The sequence below is a fragment of the Lonchura striata genome, chromosome 15 (assembly GCF_050655825.1).
Source record: "Lonchura striata isolate lonStrDom1 chromosome 15, ASM5065582v1, whole genome shotgun sequence".
Lineage (NCBI taxonomy): Eukaryota > Metazoa > Chordata > Aves > Passeriformes > Estrildidae > Lonchura > Lonchura striata.
In genome coordinates, this window is record NC_140717.1 from 11,369,273 (window position 1) to 11,395,047 (window position 25,775).

At 38.6% G+C, this 25,775-nt stretch overlaps 1 protein-coding gene across 1 annotated transcript in view; it reads left to right on the plus strand.

The window, feature by feature from the left end:
- KREMEN1 (kringle containing transmembrane protein 1) overlaps positions 1-24,444 on the plus strand; it is a 27,011-nt gene extending 2,567 nt beyond the window's left edge. Inside the window, exons 2-9 of the mRNA XM_021544738.4 lie at positions 7,075-7,237; positions 10,087-10,178; positions 14,764-14,888; positions 15,327-15,480; positions 16,298-16,630; positions 17,228-17,386; positions 18,571-18,655; positions 19,394-24,444. Coding sequence (XP_021400413.1) covers positions 7,075-7,237; positions 10,087-10,178; positions 14,764-14,888; positions 15,327-15,480; positions 16,298-16,630; positions 17,228-17,386; positions 18,571-18,655; positions 19,394-19,556 — 1,274 coding nt within the window. The 3' untranslated portion in view covers positions 19,557-24,444. The remainder of the gene's footprint in view (positions 1-7,074; positions 7,238-10,086; positions 10,179-14,763; positions 14,889-15,326; positions 15,481-16,297; positions 16,631-17,227; positions 17,387-18,570; positions 18,656-19,393) is intronic.
- The last annotated feature ends 1,331 nt before the right edge of the window (positions 24,445-25,775 follow it).

Genomic DNA, 25,775 nt, shown 5'->3' on the forward strand with positions numbered 1-25,775 from the left:
GAATGGATTTAAGCAGGATGGAGCCAAAGAAGTAGGAGGGAGGCCGGGATTACATGCTGCCAGCTGCAAAATTTTTATTTTTGTCATATCACACCATAACGGTTGTGCAACTGACCACTCCCTTCATCCACACAGTGGCTATGGCCCATCCTGATAAAATTGCCAAAGGGATTCAGCCTGCCACACTTGACAAGGGAAGAACAGTTTTAAAACTTCACAAAGAAAGAAAACAAATGGGTGTATTAAGGAACAGAAATTCTTATGAGGTCACATCACGCATTCTTACTTCCAGTGATAAAGAATCACAAGGCAAGCAAGTGTGTTTGCATCTTGTGGCCGAGGACCAGCCAGCAGCTGCAAAGCTCTGGCTAATACAGCATGTTTGTATTGTACAAATAAAAAGACAAAAGGGACAGAATACATTTAGAAATAATGGGAACTGTCTCTTGTGCTCATAACCTAACTTGCCTGCTTCCAACATGTTCCAGAAAAGATCTGGCCAGACAGATTTTTTTTTTTTTTTTACAAAAAAAAGTGATGGAAAGTAATTAGCTTGATGATTAGAGTCAAAATTTCACAAGGATAGCAAGTTCACATATATGACAGCTCACACACTGCCAGAGAACACAAGTATCAGCTCTGCATGTCTGTACATTTCCAGGAATGTACATTTTTACAAGACAGATGCTTCAGTCAAGGTTTGATCAAATCTCAGGTGGCATAATTCAAGTATAATCAGACAATCACTGTGGCTACTCTCTGGCTTAGACCAATGCTAATTAGGTCTCTAATTCTGACTAGCAATTCTTGCATTTGCAAGTCCTGCATTTGAGGACTTTCAAAAATTGTATGTGTATGTCTGTGTGTGTGTTTGCATGGATATGTAGAATGAGCAGGATACAATTCTTAAAATACATGTGGAGTGCCTCCACGTTGTAAAGGAAAAAATGATCAGCTGATCAATTGCCCTCATGGCATCACATCAAAATTTAACTGTCTGGTTTAAGAAATGGGGAGTTGTTTCCTAGGAACTTTGAAAATTGCAATTTTAAACAAAGATAATTCTTTTTGATGGTTTTTCTTTAGCTTATATCAACTGTTCTATTGTGGGAGGTTCTTGCTGTTATGGCACAGACACAGAAGCCTGATAGTTTTGATGAGGGGTCATATGATATTAGTATGAATTGGAATAGAAAAGTATTGAAATGTAAAAATAATACACTCTTTTTTTTACTCGGTAGAGCTAAATCAGCCTTATCCTTCCCACAAGCATTTATTTTGCATCATAACATAATATGGAATGAGATTTCTTTTTTTTTCCCTGACCATTCATATGATAGTATGCAAATTAACTTTTGGTTCAGTCGATAAAACTGCATCTTCAAAGAAAACCATTGCAATGCTAAAAATATTTTTAATAATGACCACAGAAGCCATATTTGTGTCTTTCATCTCCTGAAGCTTCTTCTGGTTTTAATCAGTGTTCCCACATGAAGAACTGTGGCAACCTATGATAATAGAATCCCTATTCACATCTCTAGGGAAACAAAAATGTTCTCATTTGAAGAAGGTGATGTGGTGTTCTGCCCCTTCCAGCCGTGGGCCCCTGTCTCTGTCACTGCCGGGGTATCTTGGCATCAGTTAAGTGGTTTCTGTCCTTTCCTCTGTGCGTTACTTTCTCATTGAAGTGTTTCTGCTGTCTAATTATACCCTTTCAATCAAATTAGAGACTGCAGCATCTGGTTAGTGCCTGTAACTGTTGCCATCTGCACCTAGATACAGTGCTTTCATTTAAGGAGGAGTGCTTAAATTGCAATCTCCAGCAAGAGCTAGAGCAGTTTAGATAGAATGGAAATGACTTAAAATTATTCTTGGAATACTCTGCTAGCACATGCATCAGGCAACCCACACTGAGTCATTATCGGACCTGGCACCCTTGGTTTCATACCCTTATATTCTGCTTAAGCATTTTTCTGACTTCTCTAAAAGGCTGTAGGAAAAACAAGTGAAAACTGAGCAGGCAGTTATACCACGTAAATTCAAGGAACCTTTAATTTTTGGTCCAACCTTTCATTTAATTACACTGCTGTAATGAAACCCAAGATTTAAATAGTAGCCACTTTCATTTATCTTTCATTAATCTGCAGATCTTTAAAAGAAAACTTTGCTTTTTGTTGGGCAGTAGGTGGTAGGATAATTCCTGGCTTGGGTAGGCTAGTTTCAGGTTGATAATTGTTGTCAGTCTCTCTGACATTACTCAGTGCTCCAAGTAGCTATGAAAACATTAAGCAAAGTGGTTTGGTTTGGTTTTTTTTTTTTCTCTCCAGTGGAATAGGAAGAAGTTTGTCATTCTGAATTTTCAGTTTCAAAAGCTATGTACAGACCTCAAACTTGGAAAGTACTCTAAGAAGTCATTTAAACCATCCTAAAACCTCCATCCCTTCAGTCTGCAATTTGTAGTGTCTCTAGATAGATGTCTTTGAGAAAAATCATTGGAAGCCAATGCAGACACTGAAATGTCAGTGATTTATCACCAGTAAAACATCAGGCTGTTATAGTCTGCACTACCTTAATTTTTCAAATGATCCTAAAGTGGCGCCCATGTGGAGTGCAGGCAGCCATGCAGTCCCAAAGTAACAAAGGAAAATGATCATTGTAAGGTCCCTACATTGAAGAAGAAACCGACACAGATGGAAAGAATTTCTACAACAGCTGCTGTTTGATCTTCCAAATGTTGATCTGGCTCTAATAAAACTAATTGTGAACCTGTATCACACACTGAGTATTCACTTACAGTGGACAACATCCCTAGTCTTGTTTTCTGCTTTTTTGTTCTAGCAGTTGTCACTCAGTACATACTTACCTAGTCTCAGCATTCATTTTAAAATGTTACTTGCTGTCAACCATGGCACCTGATGTGTTGAAAACAAAACAGCCCTGACAACAAAATGCTGTCTGTGATTTCTCACCAAGGCTCATGAACATTAGCCTGAACAGCATCTGTTGGAACCTTTTGTGACTAGAACCACTGCAAAGGTTCTCTGATTAATCTCTGATTAATTCTGTTTACAGACATCCCCATGACACAGCAGAAGCAGCAGGGTCATTAGGCAGTTAATTGAGTGAAATCATCATGGATACTGATTCTAATCACAGATTTGACATAAGCCTCTACTTTAGACTATGTCTGAAACCCAGCTGACTGAGATCTTAGAAGTATGAGGTCACACACTTCTAGATTTGAGTGGTCACAGCATTCTTCATGTCCTGTCTGAAACCCTGGTGTTTTAGTAGAAGTTTATAGCTGACAGGATAGTCTGAGCCTTGCGTGCATGAACAAAATCCACGTGGCAAATCTATCAAGCACAGTGGCAACCTGATGCCTTCTTGGGGGCTGTCAGCTGTAGTGTCCACAAGGTGTTTGTCCTTGCCACTGGGAGAGGACTTGGATACAGACCTCTCACAGTTGTCATAATCTTACAAATTACAGTCACAGTTTACCATAATCACAAAACTTTAAGGAAAAAGGCTTGCTGAAATTCACAAAACCAGTATGAATTTTCTTGAGTCTGATGTTACATTCCAAGTGAGGGACTTCATATTCTGAAGTATTATGGAAGTATCACTCAACCTAAGGGTGCCACAACACAGAGAGGTGGTTTTCGCTGGTTGATTTACTCTTTCCCCCTCCCTTTTGCATAACCTTCCAAAGAGAAATCAGGTGATATGAATAAGCCAAAGAGTTTTACCAGCAGTGTTCAGTCCAGTCTTTTCTGACTTTAATTTAGATGACCTCATCTGAATTAGTTTTGTGCAGACAAATCTAGGTGACCTTTTTTTAAGCTCATCTTTTCACAGAATTATTGCACCAGGTTGGAGGTTCCAACCTCCTGTTCTCCAGAATCTTAGGGCTTGGATTTGAAATAGAGAGGGCAGTGGCCTTTCTGCAGACAAAACATGCACCTTCAGCACATTGGGAGTATTAATTTCATGGTGAAATCACTAAGGTAGTGTCTTGGCTGTCATGCAGCAAAATATGATGAAATCACTATGTGTGATAAACAGAAGAATTTTTTAGTTGTTGCCAAGTAGTGCTTACTCTAAATCGAGGACTTTTCAGTTTCCCATGCTTAGCCAGTGAGCAGGTGCAGAAGAAACCAGGAGGGAGCTTAGCAAGGACAACTGACCAGATTTTTTCAAATGCCAATATTTATTCGAAAATATTGCACTCCCATGCTATGGCAAAATCATTATTAATCCTTAAGAAAATCCAAATTCTCTGTAATACAAAAGGTTTTGTATTTCATTTGATAACAGCTCCTAAATTCCATGACTTAAAGTTTTCACTTCAGTGTTTCATGGATAATCAATGATTTTTCGTGGTACCTCACTGCCTCCCATTTCCACATCCACATCTAAGCTAGGGGAGCTTTGTTACCACTCAGTTGAAACATTTGCACCAAATATCTTGATAGCACAAAGGAACACAGGGGCACTGGTACAGCTACCTATTGTCTGGGGCACAAAAAGCTGCAGTTAAGAGGAAAGAAGAGAGATAGGTGGGCTCTGACTCTTCCTTTTTTTCTTAAAGTGCAGTGAGGTTTGAAAAAAAATCAGTTAAAAAAAACTGACATGAAAATCTAAGTCAGTCACTGCTTCAAGTTAAAGCATGGGCCAGTCTTAGCAGATCCTAAAATGACTGAAGTTAACTTCAGTTTAGTTTGTGTGCCAGACTAAATCCAGGTATTGTAGCATTCTTTAAATTTCTGAGGAGATGGAAGTATATATTGCTTTTCATTTAGGAGTAAGAAGCAAAAAAAAAAAAAAAAAAAAAGTAGAAAGCTAACATAGATTTCTTTTCTGGATGTGCTAGTCACTTTTCACAAATACTTTTTGTTGCTTATTATTTTGCTTATATTTGGATAACATTTTTCTCTCTTTTCTGCTAAAATTCATCAGCTTGTATTTTTAATCTATAACCTACAAAAGCTTTTATATAAACTGCAAAGCAAAAGAGGTACTGAAGAAAGTTGCAACACAGTTATGACCTTAAAGTGGTTTTTTTTTTTTTTTTCATGTTTACACAAATATCTGTGGTGGCCTGACTACTGGAAACTCAGATTTGCATTTTTAAGCAAATGCATGCAGCCCACCTGTTTTGTTAAGGCAGGTAAATTACAGTAAGGAGGAGTATTGACCTGAAGCTTGTTTTTGTTAAATTATACAGCTTTCTGTCCACAGATGATAGCAGAATACATTAATGGCTGTGCAGACACCTCTTCTGCGTGCCTTCAGCAACAAAATTTCATTTAATAGAAATCCAAACTTGCCTAGGCACGAAAATGAACAGGGAAAGCACAAAACCATTGTCTTTCATCTGCTGTTTAATAGAACTCTGAAATAATTATTATAATTGTACCATTCTGATATTTGTGAACCCAGACTAAACTAATTTCAGAGGCATGGTTTTAATAATACATTTTTCCTTCTTCTACAGTAGTTCTAAATAGAAAAACAGTGTACTGTTAATATCAGAACTAAAATGTGGGTGGGTTTTTTTTTCTTCTTCCAACTGCAGCCATTCAGGTCTTTCTAGACTTGTTTTGTAAGTCAGATTTCATGAGGGACACCTGAGATCAGCACATACTTCAGCACTCTCCCACTCCCTCAGGGCAGTAGAACATCTCTGCAGCTGCAATATGGTTTCTACAAAGAATACTATCAGATGAAACAGGAGGTTTCACAGCCTGTAGTTAGCAGAAAGCTAATTTTCAATAACTTTCTCCAATAATGCTGTCCAGTACAAAGAAATGTTTACAGCAGTATAATGCAGCAGTTTTAATTCTGTCACAGACTGTTAAGTTTTAATCCTATTCTTAAAAAAATGCAAGGATGATAAATGTTAGCAACTATTAATTATAATGAGGATGGACTTATTTATGTTAAACTAATTATAATGATTCTTCCTGGAAGATAATCACAGAATGGTTGAGATGAAAGTGACCTCTGGAGGTCACGTTGTCCAACTGGTGTGCTCAAGCATAGTCACCTAAAGCAGATTGACCAGGACCATGTCCAGATGGCTTTGGAATATTTCCAAGGATGGATTCTACAGCCCCGCTGGGCAACTTGTTGCCATGCTCTGCCACACTCACATTGCATAATTTTATCAAAAATGCTTGGCAATTTCAGCAAAAGTAAAATTGTTCATGCATTTGGATATCTGTTTCATCAGAAGATGTCCATTGAACATGTCCATGGCAGGGGGATTGGAACTTTAAGGATGATCTTTAAGGTCCCTGTCATCCTGAACCATTCTACAATTCTGTGATTAACAAGGCCCAGCAAAGCCAGGCAGCATGAAATTAGTAGTTCAGCTGAGAAAGAGCTAATATATTTAGTGAAATCATTCTCTACTTTGGTTTCTAACTTGCAGAGTATTAGGGGGCTAGGAAAACTAAGTGGGAAAAAATATGAGTGAGGCAGAAGAATACTGACCTATACTTTCTAATCTGAAAGTATTTAGTAGCAAATCACAGTATTGTGATTATACTCTGCTGAAGGAGGTTCCTTTCTAAGGCAATTCAATCTGTAAGAATTTTTCTTAATCAGAATGTACACATTGGTAAGATCCATGCTTACAAAATCTTCACTTTAAAAAGTACAGATAGTCACAAGTTTAGCTGAAGTGGCATGAGATTTTGGTTAATATGTTGATAAGCAGCAGACTGATAATGTCATATGATTTCATCTTTGGAAAATTAACAAGTCACAGAGTTATCCTCATGAGTGAAACACAAGGAAAACAGTAAAAAAATATTATGTTACTCAGAAAATGCATGTTAACTGTGTAAACTCTTCAGACCTGTCTTATACATTTGTTTATTAAAGTAATTACATCATAATCTCTTGAAGAAAGGTTTGACTGAGAGAAAGCTTAAATCCTAGCCAGCATCTTTAGCTGCCTAAACAATGCAGGAAACATGGTCCATTGGATATGGGGTGGAGGGTGAGGGAAGAACAAACACTAAACCTACATACATTCTTTCTTTTTCCATTTCTCTTTTTTTCCAGAATGTTATACAGCAAATGGGGCTGACTATCGTGGCACTCAGAACCAGACCTCCCAAAATGCAGGGAAACCTTGTCTTTTTTGGAATGAGACCTTTGAGCATCCTTATAATACTGTGAAATATCCCAATGGGGAGGGAGGGCTTGGAGAGCATAACTACTGCAGGTAAGAAATATCACATTGCTTTAACATTGCCTGAATAACTAGTGTTACTTCAAGCAGTTGACAGAAAATTAGGAATTGTCCTGTCATGCAGTGAAGAATGTCAGAACCATGGGTACCTAACACTTTTTGGTTTACCCTGTTATCAGTACCCTGAATCTATCAGCACCATTAGTAGAATAACTTTTTCAACCCAGCTCCCACACTTTTTCAGCAGTCCCTATCATGTGTCCAAATTATAAGGTGGCATGACAGAGAAAGACTGTGGATTACATAAATGAAAAGGTGGAATAAAAAAAATATAGAACTACAGCAGTACAGTGACTGTCTGGAGGAGTCTCTGGATGGTTTTTATTCTCACACATAAGCCTGGTTCTGTTACACTTCCCAAGTTTTGTGCTAAAGTTTTCTGCTAATGAAAGTTCATGTAGTCACTAAAAATTCTAAGTGAGCATCAGTGATTTAGAGTTATTTGAATTCAGAAGCTCATCTGTCAGGGGTTACAGTACCAAATTAAGCCATGGCAGATGCACTTCTGTTTCCTTGCCTTCTAGAGAAAGTCCTCTATAACTGTGGAGAGAACTTAGAACAAAGCTTAAATAAGAACTTCAGAATTTAGGAGCCATATCAGAACTTAAGTTCAGAGATGTTTAGGGCCTGCAGGCTTCTTTTGAGCTCTGTGTCTCAGCAGGCATACTAATACAGAGCTGGGAAAAATATAGTGGCCACTGAATTCTTTCTGATACAAATAGCAGAATCAAGAATGTAATTTTGATTGTTGCTGTGTGGCAATATTCTAGACAGGCTGTATCTACAGGATCTTACTTCTGGCAGTCATCTTTGGCTAATATTTTAGTTAGTACAAAGCAAAACATGTACAAGCTGTGCAAAAACATGCATGAGAAACTGAATGTTTATCCAGATACTCAAAAAACACTTACTTGAAACTTGCTTTACCTAGCAAATGAGAACTTGGTAAATGCTACAAGGAGCAAGAAACCGATAATATGATAGGTAAACCTGAGAAATTACTTAATTGCCAAAAAGAGCTTTTTTACCTGAGTCTGCTAGGTATTAGATTATCCTCATTTTCTTCCTTATATTACTTGGCCTAGGAATATCTTCACAGGTGTATGGAATGACAGTCCTAACTAATGGATGACTTTTAACTTCACAATCTCTTGAAAGACAGCTTGGAAAGTCACTAAGAGTGCCAGAGTATATCTATAGCATGCAAATGTTGTTGAGGCCTGTGATACAGCTGTTTTAGCTCTTTCTCTGACATTCATCTGCTTGATGACAATGGACAAGTTGATTTTCCCTTTTCTCAGGCAGCGCGTACCTCACAAGGCTTTCTTTAAGGCATAATACATCACTTTGAGATTTGATTTTGGGGACAACATTTGAACAATCAAATTTTACACTTGAAGTATTAATCAGAAGCATGTTACCTCTGCATGGGTGGTCCTCACTTGGAATACTTTGTTTACTGCAAGACACCCTGTCAAGATGGAAATGCTTCATAGCGTTCCACTCACTTCAACCGTAACAAAATTATGAGGACTGAAATTTTTGGAGATTTTGAAAGGCAGAGAGTTGTTTTCTAACTGCCGTGCACTTCTGAGGTTGAAGACAAAGATTTCTAAAGATATTAATGATGTTTCTCTCCAATTTCCTCGCATTTTTAAGGCATTTATATGTAGAGTGCCATTCTCATGATTGAATTCCAGACATACGGTTTCTGTCACGAAGATGTAATTGCAAAAGTTCCTGTAACTCTGGAAACAAGGGAAAATTGGTATGTGCAAGTACAAGCGTCACTTGGTTTCAGTCTTCCACTTCTTTTAGCTACTGGAGGTTCTTGTATTACACCTAAATTCCTAGCATAGCTAGTCTTAGACTTTCCTGGTCCATTGCCTCTACTAATCTTTTTGAAAGCCTAACTAGCAACATTTTAGTCATCTAAACTGCATTCAACTCACCAGTTGTTTTCAGCAGTCTGCTATTTGACCAAAAAACATCCACAGAATTTCTAAAATTGGATCTCCCACAAAAGAGTTGTTAATAGGCATAAATGACAACATGCAGCTGAACTGACACTTCAGTAGGGCCGTGTCATTAATAGAATTCATGCCAAAGCACATGATAAAAAGATTGCAACTGGTCCTAGTTAAAAGAAAAAGTCATATTTCAACCTGACTGTCCAAAATAAGAATTTGCTCTCTTAAATAGATCTTTGCAATGTGAATAGCCTTTCACAGTGTATATAGAAAAACTTTAAATAACCTAATGACTAATTAGGTATGCATTTGTAAGCAGTGCTACACAGCAGAAAATAATTATAAAAATAGTGATCATCATCATGTACGTATAAGGAATTTACCATCAATATAAAGAGATCACTGGAATGGAATTAGTCAGTTTTATTGAAAGGGAAGAAAATAATTCAATCTTTCCCAGAAGCCTTTATCAAATAAGTGTTTTTATCACTATACACACAGAAAGCTAGAGTCTGGAGTATTATGTACCAAGGCAGAAAATCAAGTTTATGAGTCTATGGAACCTGTACACAGGACATGGGGCAGAAAATCTTCCTCTCTGTCAGTACTGACCAGAAATAGCTCTGCACCTTTTAACATTAGAGTAAAACAAAGCTATATTTTAGACATTACTAGTATCTTATGCTTGATGAATACTGTAATAATCAAAGCTTTCTAAACTTTCTGACAATGAACAACTTTGCATTTTTCGGTAGGTACAAGAGCAAAAAATAGTAATGCCATTGAAGCTCAATAAGATTGATTTTTTTGGTGTGGTTTTGAAAAAAGATGGATGAATTTTTTCTCTTTCAGAAACCCCGATGGGGATGTCAGCCCATGGTGCTATATTGCAGAACATGAAGATGGAATATACTGGAAATACTGTGAGATTCCATCCTGCCGAAGTAAGAGCAATTTTTTTAGGCCTGCATCTCAGTTGAGCAGAGTCTGCCAGTTACACAACAGTGGGTATTGTTTTCCAAACACAAACTAGGATAAGGCAAAACAGCTTATTTTCAGTTGCAGACTAAGGTGTATTTTAGGTTTCTTAGAGTTAATGACAAGCTTACTGAATTGTTCCTCCACTGTTATCGTTTTCATTTTATCTCAGAATTACTGGATTATATTATTTACAAATAATGCTGTATGATAGGGAATCACACAAAACTTGGGAAGTACTGCTAGCTCTTTGAATCCATAGATCATTAATTTATTAAAATCTAGAGGACGAAAAAAAGGAAAGTTTTTACAAGGTATTTATGTGTCTATCCATTGCAATTAGCTCACATAATGAATTGCATTAATTTAATGTGTATAGAGTAACCTACACAGAATTGCTTGGAGGAAAACATTAAAAGAATATGAGAGGACACAGTGAAAAGGTGCTATATGAGAACTCTGGAGTAGAATTCTGCCTCTGGCAGGTGCAGATACTTAACATTGCTGTGAAACCACAACCTGGACTTTGATTTTTTTTTTTTTAAATCAGATAATTTACAAGCTACACACATGAAGCTTCTTTCCAGAATATTTTTCATATATCCTATTTTTTACTGCATCCACAGTGTCATGATTTGTGTCAGTATCTTCCAAAATTTTCTTTCCCAAATCACATTCTTTAAAATATGCCCAAATACTAAGATAATATTTGAATGTTAACAAGCAACCATAGCTACATATTTTAATAAGTCTAATAATTAATGTCTTCACTTGCTTTCCTAACTTCTTTTGTGCAAGTATCCTCTGTTTCTAAGGCATAACTTAGATCTTCACTGCTAAGCACCAGAGCAGGTGTCCATTTGTACATATTTGACTGGAAGTACATTTCTTACTTGAAGTTAAGAAAACAAAACCAGACAAGAAACATGGAGCTGAAGTGATTTTTTAAACTTTTTTCACAGCTTTGTTGTTTTGGTTTTATGAATGTCAATGACTCACATCTTCATGCTATACATACATAAGTGTGACCTTGAGACAGATGCCTTTCACCTAGACTTAAATACAGATTAAAGAGTCTAATTTAAATAACACAAAATCATTCAACACTCTGATATTCATTTTTCAGAGGACATCTTACTCTTACTTTACTCTTATACCAGGTATGATTTAAGAAACTTGACCCTCCTAATTAAGAAATTTAACTTGGTCTAAAATGAAAGAATTTGCATTTTCTTTAAAGACCACAGATGTTAACAAATTATCTGGATATGACACGAGGAAAAAAAGCTGAAAGGCAAATTCTCTCCACTCCATTTGTTCTACACAAAGGATCCTTTTAAAACCAGCCTCGCTCATTTTCTCTGTGGTGGGGAGCAGAGGATTTAAACTTGGACACTTACTTGCACAGATAATCCAGACTTACATTTACAAAATGTCCTTTTGACCAGTAGCAGCTGCTTCAAGCATTGCACTGAAACTTGATACTAGAAAAAGGAATTGCAGCAATTTAGAGCAAACTGTACATTGCAAGCCCATCCAAATCTTAATACAAACCTCATGGTTTATGAAGCTGTGTAAAAAAATCTTTTATTCTTCACCAGACTTTCTGTTTTCAGTAAGCATGATGCTATGTCATAGGACCATCAAAATATCTTGTGAAGTGCACAATACAAAACTTGACTTTTGTGATGGAGCAAGAAAGCAATTATTAAAAAAAAAAAAACTATTCAAAAATTTTTAGAGAAAAATTTCTTATATAAGCTTCTTTTCCTTAATGATATTTACTACTAGGAAGGTATCTGGAACATAAGTTACCTATTAACTGTGCCCACATAATACCATGGCAGTGCCAGCAACAAGAAGCATCTTGATTGCCTAGAGAGATTTGCATGCAATGATTCATCTGAGCAATAATTAAGAATCTACAGTTAAGAACTTTTCATTATGGTGATGAATTCACATGATTATCTCATGTGTCTCATTCCCTAATATTTCTACATAACACTACATGCTTCAGTCAGAAATGTGTTCTGACATTCTGAGAAGGTAAGGTACAGGATTTAGCAGTGTTAGATAAAGATGGATGAGCACAATCACAGAAGACAGTGGTAAGTTACTCCAGGGGGAGCTTTGTCTTCCCTTTTCTTCCTCTCTCCTTCTTCATGTCTGCTAAGCAGACTGGAATGGACAGAAACAAAATAAAAGGCAAGGCTGCAGCTCTGAGTGCTGAGAGAACATGTGCATCTCACATGGAGGATTCAGAACTGAATGCTTCAGATGGTTTGTTTGCAGTGTTGCAGCTATTCCTGACTTCTTTGGTCTCCTTGTTAATGAGGTTAGGTTTAAGTTCAAAGGAAATAACAACTTACACTTCCAAAATGTGAAAAGAAAGAAAGATTTGCTATGCCACTTAACTACATCTTCATGTTTATGACTCACATGACTCTCTCCCCATAAACAGATTTCATTACTGGAATCTTATTTCCAGTGTGCATATATGTAATGTAATAAATCTGACTGAAATATGGAGGAGGTGTTAAATGGCAGGGCCAGGTAAGCAAAGCTATATGGAACACAGGAACAAGGACAGCTCAAACCATTTGTGCATGCTACCAGTGCAAAAATCTAGGAGGCTCTTCAAAGACAGCTAGATGAGCATAGTTGGAACATGGTTTTGAGCTCAAAAGGATTAATTCCATATTTTAATACATTGAATATGTGCCTCAACATGTAAAATGCAGAAGCTGTGCTGTTTGCCAGAACCTCATTATGTCAAATGCTGCTTAAAAGAAAAATGCTTGTGCAAAAGAGATGACCTTTTAAGAAGAAGAGGACAAATAGATACAAATGGGTGAAGACAGTATAATAGTGAAACATCACTGGTGAGCATGAACTGTAATTGCAGAACACTGACTACCTCATTTTTTCACCAAGTTTCTTTAGCAGGCTAAATATTAAGAGCAAAGAAGGTTAAAATACTGCTGGGACACTAAAGAGACTTATTAGTCTTAGGATGGATGTTTGATTTAGTTAAAAAATTTAAGAAATTTTCAAATTATTCAGGTTTCTTAGCATACTGAAGTACTAATCCTCTGGAGCAAAGGTTGAAAGGTCTCACTAATAAAGCTACTTTAAAAAAAATTAAAATCCCAGGTCTCTTAGGAAAATGAGCTAGGTTGGATAACTGGGGAACTTTTTCATGGCTGTGAAATCATGCACAATACAAAAAAGAATGAGGTCTCTCATGAGTTATCTGCCCAGCTGTACTCAGCTGGGGTGGGGCTGCAAGTGGGGATTTCCAAAGGTATGTAAAATCAGGCTGTAACTTGAAGTCTCAGTACTTGTATGAATGTTGCTGCAGGGCATATCAAAGCCATAACTCTATGCAAGTATTTATAATTGAAATTGTATTCTTGGAGAACAAAATTTCTGAACAATATTTCAAGCAACATTATGTCATTATTTATAATAAGTTTACTGGGTACTGTAATAACCAATGACTACATAAATAAAACACTCATACAGGTCTCTGAGCACATCATGTCACACAGAGCTGTGGCAGTTAGGTGGACAAAAAGAATCCATGTCAATCTGGCACAGGAATAAAACTTAACATAGAGCTAGTAACAGATTTAATTTCAAGCATGTGAATAGATATGACAAGTGGGCAAGGGATAATTTTATGCCATTATCACAGCACTGTATTGTACTCTATATCCTCTCTGGGGAGTGATCATGGCTAAATTCCAGTGCTTTGATGAAACGTGCAAAACCAAAAAAAAACCAACAAAAACAGAGCACTGAAGGGAGAAAACTCTGATCTCCCCTAGTGACCAAGGAGCTTTGAAACATGATATTAATGTAAATAGATGTGTTGTTTTTTAAAGTAATAGTGCTCATTTTTAATCTCTTTGTATGATGCTTCAGATCCATATCAAAAATCAAGTTTAAAATATCAGGAAATTCCCCTATCTAAGTATATAGTCCCTCCCATAAAACTTGCCAAATTTCATTCTAAAACAATATAAAAGTTTTGGTTTCCTTCCTCAAATACCCTGTTTCGAGAACTTCCAGAATGCGATTGTTTGGAAGGTCAGACAGAAATCAAACAGTTTAACTTACATTTTCAGAATATGCATGCCATTTGTAAAAACAAACAAACAAACAAAAAAAAAACCCAAAAAACAAAACAAAACAACAAAACCACAATCTCCCTGGACCCATTAATGCCATGGGTTTTTTTAATTGCCTCTTTCAGGAGAAATGAACAAGGTATTTATCTTGTCTGGTTTACTGCAGCTTACTGAAACCAGCTAGAGAGTCTTACAGGTATATTGCTGAGATGATACGATATCTTTTGTCCCATCACTCATCCCTGGGTGTGTTTGGAAAATATGACAAGAATCATACAGAGCATGAGTAACAAAGAGTTCCCAAAGTGCAACATCAAGCCCAGAACACAGAGAGAGCCGCTCAGTGACAGGAAGTGCATGAAGTGGTCAGGGCTGTTTACAGGCACTTTAAATGACTGTTGTGTGTTACTCTTGCCAGTGCCAGGAAATTTGGGCTGTTACAAGGACCATGGGGAGCCACCACCTCTGACTGGCACCAGTGAGACCTCCAATAAACTCACAATCCAAACGTGCATCAGCTCCTGCCGCAGCCAGCAGTTCAAGGTGATTTCTTTGACATCCATTTACAAAATGTTTTCAAAGAAAAAACTGGCAACGTGCCTGGAGGTCTTTGTTCTATTTCTCCTCTTCCCCATTTTTTTTAAACCTTTGGGAGGTCTAAGGTTGCATTTCCACCCCAGAGATCAAGCCTTCTCCCTGCAGCCAGAGGAATCTGGACAAATGACTAATGAACAATGCCATGAGAACATATGGTTGCTTACAGCAATTGTGAGTGCCAGGGTGCCCTCCATTCCATCTTTCCCCCAGTCTTAAGTAGCATCCTGACAGCCCAAACAAAAACAGCCTGTGGTGGTTCCTCTGAGTAATCATACTTCTCCAAAACACACAGATCCTGCTGCCAGCTTTCTTGCTCAAACAACCTCCTGCTGTCACTCCTTCAAATACTATTCCTCCCTTCCTTATGCATCTTTGTTGTCAAAGTTTGCAGGCATGGAATCAGGTTATGCTTGCTTCTGTGGAAATAATCCTGACTACTGGAGATACGGGGAGGCAGCCAGTACGGAATGCAACAGTGTTTGCTTTGGAGACCACACTCAGCCCTGCGGTGGGGACGGCAGAGTCATTCTTTTTGACAGTAAGTATTGAAGCAGGCTCAGTTTTTTCCCCAAAGGAGAGGCCTCACATGTTCAGCAAATTAGGGAAAAGGCTCAAAACAAAGAGAACTGTTGCACACCAAACAGCAAAACACCTCCATTCGGTATAAAATCAAGCTGCTTTCCATTTCTGCCTAAAATTCTCATCCATTAATAATGTCGAATAGCTCTTCCAAGAAATTATGCTTGCTCATGCTCCAGAGGTTCTCTCACTTTTCTCACAAGTGGTACTAAGTCAGCTCTCAGAAACTCCCTAAGAATTGATCTTATTAGAGAGTAAAAAGTTGTATATGGATATACGGATATGCATTTTCAGCTGGTGGCATTTCAGTTGCTCTGTGAATTCGCTGGTGTTTTACTTTTCAATTTCATACAGCTGTGAAGGAGTGTCAGTTATTAAGAAATGAGAGTTAATAATCACTAACCCACTTTCCTGCCTGATAGGTTTAGAGTAGAAGCCCCTGCATCAGTGATTTATCTCTTACCCCATTTTTGCAGGGATGCAGGACAGGGTACGTGGTTACACACATGGACAAAGGAAAGTTGCAGTGTTCAAGACTGATGCATAGGTCAGAGTAATGTGGCATAAGTATTCCAAGAAAAGGCAACAAAAGCTGTGCTCCCAGTGCTGAGGGAGGGAAAGAGCATCTGCAGAGAGTGCATCCTGCTGGCCTAACCAGGCTGTACCTTCAAGTCACATTTAGAATCTACAGGGTGCTAAAACTTTTCAAAATTAATGCATTACCTCTTTTTTTCTCCTTTCTTCCCATTTTTCTCCCTTTCCTCTTGTTTTCACAGCCCTTATTGGTGCCTGTGGAGGGAATTACACTTCTGCTACAGCTGTGATCTATTCCCCAGATTTTCCTGACACATATGGCACAGGAAAAGTCTGTTATTGGACCATACAAGTTCCAGGAGCATCTCAAATCCACTTCACCTTTGTTCTTTTTGAAATCAAAGATGCTACAGATATGGTGGAATTGCTGGATGGTTACACCTACCACGTTCTAGCTCGTTTTAATGGCAAGAACAAACCTCCCCACACCTTTAACATCTCTTTGGATTTTGTCATTTTGTACTTTTTCTCAGATGACATCAATCAAGCCCAGGGATTTGCTATCAGGTATAGAGGTAAGAGGCTACCTTTGCTGTTTCTACCTTTCAGTGAAGCATTTAATTCACGCAGGAGATTTCTGAAGTGGCAATTAAAGACCAAATATTTCATCTCTTATCTAAGAGGTGTTTCATCTCTCTGGTTGCCACTACTCACTGGGTGAAAGCTTCACCAAAATTTCTCTCAGTTTAGAACATTCCAGTCAGCTACATCATAAATAGCAAAATAAAGGTTTTCAAAAATTCAATTCTATGCCTTCCTATTAAAACAGATTGGAAAATGCCAAAGGGAAACAAAACAAACCATAATCCATCTGTATGTTGGTTCATCTTGGCTCTTTCCAACCGTCTCTTCCTCTCCAGCTGAAAGTCATCAGGAGAAAATGTTCTGGTCCTTGAGTTGTACCTACTGGTATGATGAACAATCAGCTGCCAGAAAAATTCTGAGAACCCCAAATTGGTGAAGTACAGGCTTTTTAAGGAATGAGATATAATTTGATTATTTGAGTTCTCTTACGTAAACCAGAGAGCAGCATGTCTGTTTGTAAGCACAAAATAAAGTCCAATTACATCTGTTAAGAAATTTTTATTATAATCCTATTCCTGTGTTTTCAGCTGTGAAGGACAATGTGCATCAAAACAAGATCCCAGTGAATCACACCCTTCCAGAGAGGATAAATGAACAAGCAAATCTCAGCATCAACGCAGCCCGGTCATCAAAGATACTCTATGTCATCACAACCAGCCCAAGCCATCCAACCAGCTCCATGCCTGGTAAAGACACAATAAAATGTGGAAATGGGAAAATCCATTTTGCCAAAGCAAAATCCAGAGTCACCATTTCCTTTGCTGCCTCCTCCACATTAGCAGATCCACTGTGCATCTTGTTAACAGATGCATTTTCATTCAGTCTAATTGGCACTAACTGCTCATTACATTTCAAAACACTTCTCAGCCTAAGTCAGAAATAGTGTGAAGATGATGAGTTCTTGAAAATGAAAGCATCTCCAAATGCATGAGCCAGAGCAGCCTCCTTACTGAGATCAGCTTTAGTGACCTGCATGCCACAGAAGGGCACAAGTTGCTGAAAAAAAGAGCAAACTTTACTTGTAGAGTCTAGAATAGCTTGAAACACTTTTTGCATCCCTATTACGCCAATTAACAAAGCCTCATCAATAACACAAGGAGGATTAGACAAGTTAATGGGCGTAGGAGAAGTGGCACTGAGAATTGTCACGTGGTTAGAACTCACCTTCAGGACATCACTGAATTCAGGAAATAACTGAGCTGTAAATAATTGAAGGCTGGCAATGCGCTCTTGGTGAATATCACTATTATTCTCTCCTGTTTTTAAACCACTCTGGCCATTTGCTTTCATATGTCATTGGAGCTGGCCTCAGTCCCACTGGGGACACTCCCACAGTCCTGAAGCTGTCTGCATCCCAGACCTGAAACTTGAGCTGCACACCCAAACCAGCCAAGGTGCAGAACATGCCCAGGAATAGTCTGGGACTAGGCCCAGCCTAATGCCTGACTTAGCACAGTTACACCTCAGCTGCCTCGTGTTCAACTACCCAGGAGCGCCAACAGAAAGTGCACCCTTGGATTTTATGCAGTTCCAAAAATACTGTTCAAATCATCATGTGCAGGCAATGCTTTGAGGAAGGGGCAGTGGGTAGAAGGGAACTTCTGCTTCCTTTCCTAGGTAATTTTTCTTTATATGCTTTGAATTTTGCTGGTTTTATTGGGAGGAGCTCCACAAGGGAAAAAATCAGTCCTGACTGAAAGTTGTATGGTTTGTGCCAAACTGCAGAAAATACTTGTAGGTTTAAGGCATTGTCAAATTACAGATTTGAATAAAGCATCACAAGGCTGTTTGTTCCTTTCATGCAATATTCTTGCCATAAAATCTGTAAATAAATGAATGTACTGAGAGCTCCCCCTCTTCTCTTTTGCAGAATGGACAATATACAGTCTCACAGCACTGCTCATCCTAAGTGTTACAGCCATAATAGCAAAGATACTTCTGCACGTTACCATGAGGTGAGTATGGGGCAAAAGCAACAAAAGAGAACCAAGATCCCAGCTCTGAACCAAACCTGGGGCTCCTCTCTGCCTTCCAATTGTCAGATTGGCCTTATTCCTAGTTAGTTATTACATATTTGTATTCTCATAGAAGATCCTAAATAAGCACATTTTTTAAGTTCCCAGTCTGCTAGGATAGCATCTTCTACTAGACTATCTCTTCTGCTCTTCATTTGACAAGATTTGTACTTTAGGAGGAAGCAGGAAAATGTTATCAGACATCCAGGTTTGGTGAGAAGAGGTCAAATTATGATAATACTTTGCAGGGAAAAAATTAAAACATCTACACTCCTACCAAGTACATTTTGGGTCCTCTAGATGGATACTCACTGAATGAAATGATGGGTGAGTTATCGGCAAATCAAAATGTTGAATATTGTATTTACATAACACAAACATGTTTAAATATACAAGGAAATGAATTCATATTAATAGCAACTATAATAATAACAACAACTAGTCTGTAGAGCCCTCTTAGCTTAATGTCAGTGCTGTCATAGGGTGGCAGAAGGATACCTAACTTTTCATTTGATCAAGCCAGCCAGGAAACACTCCAAAAACCTACATTTTGTACAGCAGGTAGAAAGAAGTGTCACACATGCAGTGGAAGCTGTGAGCACTGCCAGTGCAGATATATTAACAGCCACAGCTACCCAAGCACATAACACAAGAGTAAATTAACTCTTTGTTTCTCAGGTCCCACCAGATTCCAGCTGCAGCTGAAACAGAGGATTGCAGTGATGTCACTACTGCTGGGGAGATCTGGAGTATATTTTACCAACCATCCACATCAATATCCATCTTCAAGAAAAAGCTTCGAAATCAACAAGATGATTGCAACCCACTGGTGGGAAACTGAGGTGTCTTTTATTTTGCAAGAATTCATCTCCTTAGAATCCAGGTGACTTGAGATTAATCTTCCTCTTTTTTTTCCTCCCAACCTCATACCTGCTTTCCAAAAAGTCCATTTCCAAAGGCCTTTGAGTGACTTTGCCTATCTGCTGTTCTCTTGGATATAGCAGTGACAATGGATTTAATTGCAGCAATAATTTTAAAATACCTGGTGCTCCTCAAGTCTGTAGTGCTGTTAATTACTGCCTTTAAACCATTGCACTTAAAATAGATGTAAAAACTTGTAAAATTCAAATGTCCTGTACCCCTGCCCAAGGCAACTGAAGAGGTTTTCACAGGTTGAGGATTTCTTGTGTCCCCCTTGCCTGCACCACTGTATTAGATCAGGCTACTTCAGTCCTTTTATTCTCAAGGCTGAAGACAGAGGAGGATACTGCTAACCTGTTCAGCAAACAGAGCTTATTTGCCTTGATGCAAACACATCTCAAAGGTACTGTACAGCAGAATGGGAATCAAAGACTGGAAAAACTATCAGCCTGGTTGCTCAGAGCTCTTTCTGCACGTTCTGTTCCTGTGTCTGCAAGCAGAGATGCAAATATAAAAAATCAAATTCAGGATGCCTCCATAACAAGAGTCAGCTACAAATATGCATTTTGATTGACTAGAGCTCGCCAGGTCAAGACCTGCAGGTGCATTGAATCCTTTTAAATTACTCTATCTGACCAACCATTCACTGATGTTTATGATAATTTTGTTCATATTCATAGTGATCCTTTAAAAGACTACTGTACTCCAGCCTGACAGCCAGCATTCATCCTGGGTATAAGCTTAGGGCTTCTTAAAGGATTGGCCAAAGATACTGTAATCCACTGAATTTTTATCAGTGAGGCTGACTAACCAATTTTTGCTGGAAGTCATGTATTGATCTCAGCAGCCCAAACGATTGACAAAGTTGTAGGCTGCTATCACCAACTCAGCTGGGCCAGGCTTGCAGCTGAACATGCACCAAACAGCTGCCTTGACACTCACCTGTGAGAAGTGTCTCCTTGCCTGCAACACTAAAACTGAGCTGAATTTTTAAGGTAATTGCCTTACTTGTCAAAGAACTAACACATCAGTAGGGTTCTGATCTGTGAACTATTTTCTTTGATTGCAACAGACAGCATTAACTATTTCTCCTCTTTGGTAGATTGGCTGTCCATCTACAATACTCAGAATTCTCATCCCACCACCACAAGTGGGAAACAAGTGATTCCAAGGGATCAGCAGTGAGTCTTTCAGCCTCAGCAAGTTCAGACCAGCAAGATATTTAGGAAAAACTGGCAATGCAAATGTCAGATAAACTGACTGGAAAAGTTTACAGTGGGCAACTCCTTAAACTTAGTTAGAGGAGGTTCACTGAGAACCATTAAACTACACTAATTCTGGTTAACTTGGAATATGTAACAATGGTCTGCATATACCAGATGTGAAGTTAGAGAACATCTATTACATGCATCTACAAAAGGTAATTAAGAAAAGTAAGAAAATTGTCACGGAGTTTAAATTCATTCCAGTATCTACCCTTATGTTTTTTAACCTATAACTCCCTCCTTTTTGTGAGAACTACAGATTTCACTGAAAAAACAGGGCATCAAAGAATTCAGCAGTGAAATATTGTACCTTACCACTGTAGACCTGGTCTTTTACCTCAACTGAATTCAATCCAGCTTGATTTATGTACCACAGATGAGTGCTAGAGACAGCTGAGCAATATCACAATGCATGCTTAAAAGAAACCAGACTTTACTAAGCCAGCAATTATGAATTGTTTATATAACAAAATGGAATAGCATGGGAACATCTAGTACTTCCTTGCAAGAGCTGCTGGAAAGAATACAGGAAAATATAATTACAGTATTAGCTAAAATGAAGACAGGACAAGTTGTAAAAAATAGGCTGGTTCTCTCTTATGTGTCATCATGTTGGACCAAAAACCATTGTCTGAAGTTCTGAAACTGCCTTTTTTAAAAGTAAGGTTTTGCATCATGCTGTGTGGAGAAAGAGTTCACCTCAGAAATTCATAGCAGAACAAAGCAGGTTGGTTCCTGAGAAGCCTTAATTTGGTGCACTAACAGGAAACCAGGCAGAGAATCACAGGAGCTGGTATAAGCACAGTGCTTATCACAAAGTGATGAAGCTTTGCTTGCCTTATCAAATGCAAGTTAAACATTTTATCAGAGAGGCATTCATAAAGCAGTCACCTAATGGTGATAAACTGAAAAAACATCAGGAACACCTGGTGACTGATTTACACCTACTGCAGAAAGAAAATAATACAGAATGCTACACTTCTCTTCATTAGTGAAGAATTTAATTTCACTATAATATTAGAGAAAATATCATAACAAACGGCAACAAAGACTGATGCTACTAATGCAAAAATCTAGAGAATTCAAGAAGTGAGATTTTTGCATTGCTCCCTTAGCTCCCGACGTATTTTTAAAATAAAATTGTATTTTATGGGACTTTCATGGGGAGCATTAATCTAATTTATATACAGAAGTCCCATAAAACCAGCACTTACAGCAGATTAACTGATCATGGCAACAATAAACAGGACTAGTATTAGTGCATGGGTAATACACTGATAAAGCATAGAAGAAATCATGCTTCTCCCCTGAGAATTTTTCAAATTGGCTCATTCTAGATATTGCTAGTGCTAGCAAACAGAGCAGTGGATGGCAATTCATGGACAGGGTCCCTTCAATAGCACTTATTACTTTCCAGGGCTGAGACCATGAAGAGCAGGTAGATCTCCAGTGTGGATTTTTTCCTAATGTGGTAGTGTCACACACACTGCAGACACTTCAGGCTGTGCTGATTTATGGCCAAGAGATGTGCTATCCATTTACACAGCATGTTTTGATCTTTGCTGTAAGGGTTTGGGGGAGAAAGAAGCAAAAAGAGTGACCATGCACAAGTGTTGTAATCCCACAAAAGAAATGCCCCTACTACACAGCCAGCTGAGAGCTGGCAGCTGGAGAGCAGGGACGCCTCAGGATGGTGGTGTCTGCACCATTTCTGCAACTAACTGAAAATGACTGCAGAAGAATTTGTTTGGAATTGTATGTGAGCTGTAGCCTCCTGAGCTCCTGCCTAGCCGTCCCCTCAAGATGGGGACAGGCTGCAAATGTGGCACTGGCTACAATGTCAAAAGCAACTGATTTGGCAACCAAATCCTGCTGAGGAGCTGCCTCCCCATTGACACGGATTTCAGCTCCTGCTCTGGCCCGCTGCTCACTCTGGTGTTGGTGTTTCCAGCTGTGGAGTGGTGCAATAAATGATCAGGTCAAAAACTGCTGTGGTTTTTTCTTCCCTGAGTCGCTCTGTACAGAGCTGAGCTCTCTGACCTCGCTCACTGGGTGGCTGCACAGGGAGATGAGCTGAGAGCTCCCCGAGTGCACAGCTAAGCAGAGAATAAGCCATGGGACAAGGCCAGATGTGTGCCAGGAGCTGGGGCAGTGAGCACTGCTGCTGAACTGCCACAGCAGCCAGGTGAGCCTGCTGCCTTCACCCTGCACCCCAGCTCCAGCAGCCTACACTGTGTGGGGACCTCAGGTGGAAAGGGGCCAGCTGGACAAGTGCCTTCCCTCATTCAAAATCTACATTTAAAACTAGTTTAGTTTGTTGACTGTGTGATTTTGTATGTATTTTTTATCTTAATATTGTTATGTTGTGGGAAAATAGAGACTTTGTTATGTAAAAATGTGTGATGTGTTATCATAGTAATATATATATTTGTATGTGTATAGGAAATGCATTATTTAATACAGCATATTATGCTTCTATCTTGCTAACATTTTATAGGAAAAAAAGATGTTAGTTTACACTCTGGGAAAAATAAATTTTCTATACACTGTAACCATGGGGGAAAAAAAAAAAATCAAAGATACTTCTTTGGTATATATGATAGAGAGACATTGGGAATAGGGGAACTCAGCCTCAGCTTTGTGCCAGAATAGATGCTGATAAAACAACTGCTGTAAGAAACACTTTTCTCCTTTGAATCTCATTTCTAGCCTGTAATTGTATTAGGCTGTTCATAAGATTCTGCAAATTCATTTGCATATATTCTGGATGATTTTTACCATCAAAAATGTAATCTGCTTTTTCAATCAAGCATTAACATAATCTTCTTTAGGACTTGTTTCTGCCAGATTTTCTACAGCCAGGGCAATGCTGTTATCACATTGCTCATACAGACAAACCAGTGGGATTGCAGAATTAAAGTCTTTTTTCCAAACCCCCTGACAATAGAATAAATAGGAGATTTGTATGGATAGTCCTGGAAACTGCACTGAATCTGCAGCCTGGATGATTACAGGTCAAACACATCAGCAGACACATGGCTGCCAGTGACTGAGCTTAAGTAGCTATTCCACTTTCATCTTCTGCTTAACAAGCCTTCTCAGGCAGTGGGAAGGAACAGAGTTTTCCAGTGCACCACTTTGCCTAAAGGAAGGGTGAACTACAAAAACAATTCCTGACAAAAACTTGTCCAACTAGTTCTTGCTGCCTTGCAGCAGTATTTCACAATCTTCCAATGAAATACAGTTCACTGATAAGTTTCACCTGAATATTGTTCTGGACATTTATGAACAATTCTGCTACCTTGACAGTGAAAAATACAATTGCCTTCAGACCATACCATTTTTTTTTTTGTTAAACAACACATCCCCACTACACACTCATTTCACGCCACTCAGACTCTCAAATTTACTGAGCACCTGTGCTTTGGGATGAAATTTGGCATAGTGAACTTCAGTCTAAAGACATTTTGCTCCAAATCCAAAAGCTATCACATGAACCACATAAGGCTGTCAAGAAACCAGAATAAATCAAATTTGAGATGACTCACTGCTGAAGTATGCGCTGTGTCTGTAACTGTTCACCCTGCATTCAGCAATAATGTAAAGGTTGTAAATAATAATTATGAAAAAGTAAATACAGTGTATTTGTGCAGGAGGAGTTCAGTTAGGATGACTAAAGTGTATATAAACTTGAAATAAAGGAGGCAGAAACTGCTGCAGTTCATCAGCAGATTACAAGAGCACTGCCTGCTACCCATATTAGAAGAGAGTAATTAGAGCTGAGAATGATTACTTTACATATAAAGTATGACACTGCTCTGAGACACAGTTTCTGAGGTAACAGCAAATTCAAAGTTTTCAGTTTACATGTTTTCAAACTTTTAAAAACTGTAACAACTCTTTCAGGGTTTGCTTTGGAAAATACAGCAATGTGTAATGCTGTTTCCACCTTCTTGCAAGATTGATCTTTTCTCTAATTAATTCCTCCTGGCCAAAATAATGCTACATTTTAAGAAACCTTCAGCAACCTTTTATGTAAACACCAGAAAGCCAGTGACAAATACCAAAACTGCCTCCAGCTTTTCATGTGAAGACTCATTTTTCTTTTAGAAGTACAATTGTCGGAGGGGACTGGCCTCCCCTTACACAGGGGAAGTTACTCTGCTCTCCTTTCTTGCCATTCCAGTTATGGGACTCTGGCACTTTGGTTCTTTCTGGGAACTGTTCCCTTTTTTCTTGCTTGTTTCCTAAGCAGCAGTTTCATTCCCCACAAGGGAAACGTGCTCTTTATTCTGAAAGAGACACTTTTCTATGAAGCATTTAAGTCACAGGAGCACAGTGCTTTCACTGCAAGATAAAATATCTGGTTTCAGGTATGCTATTGTCTCCCTGGCAAGAGAATTAGGCCAAGCTGGCTCCACAGGGTATGAACATGGCCATCCTTTAAAGGGCATTTTTCTCTTCACACTACCCAAGTAACAACAAACGTTACCTAACAGCTGTCATAGGATTTGACAGATGCACACAATACTGCAGATAGTGTTACAGAAACACCAAGTGTTACAATAATGTACAATCCACTATGAATAATCTGCTCCTGCTTGTCTATTTTTTTACTGTATCGAGGTTCTGTGGAGGTTTGTGGTGCCCCACAGGACTCTCATTTTGTCACAAATTTGGTCCTTAAGCGCCAAACCTGAAAAGTAAAAAGAACCTCCCCCCCTTGCTAAGTATCCAAATGTCCATTTTGGACAGAAAATATTTACATTTGGTCATTTTTGAAAAGCCAGAACAAGGAGTAGACAGAATACCACACAGAGCTAAGCCCACACACAAGTTCAGCCTGTGGGACAGTGTCACAGCACATGGCACAG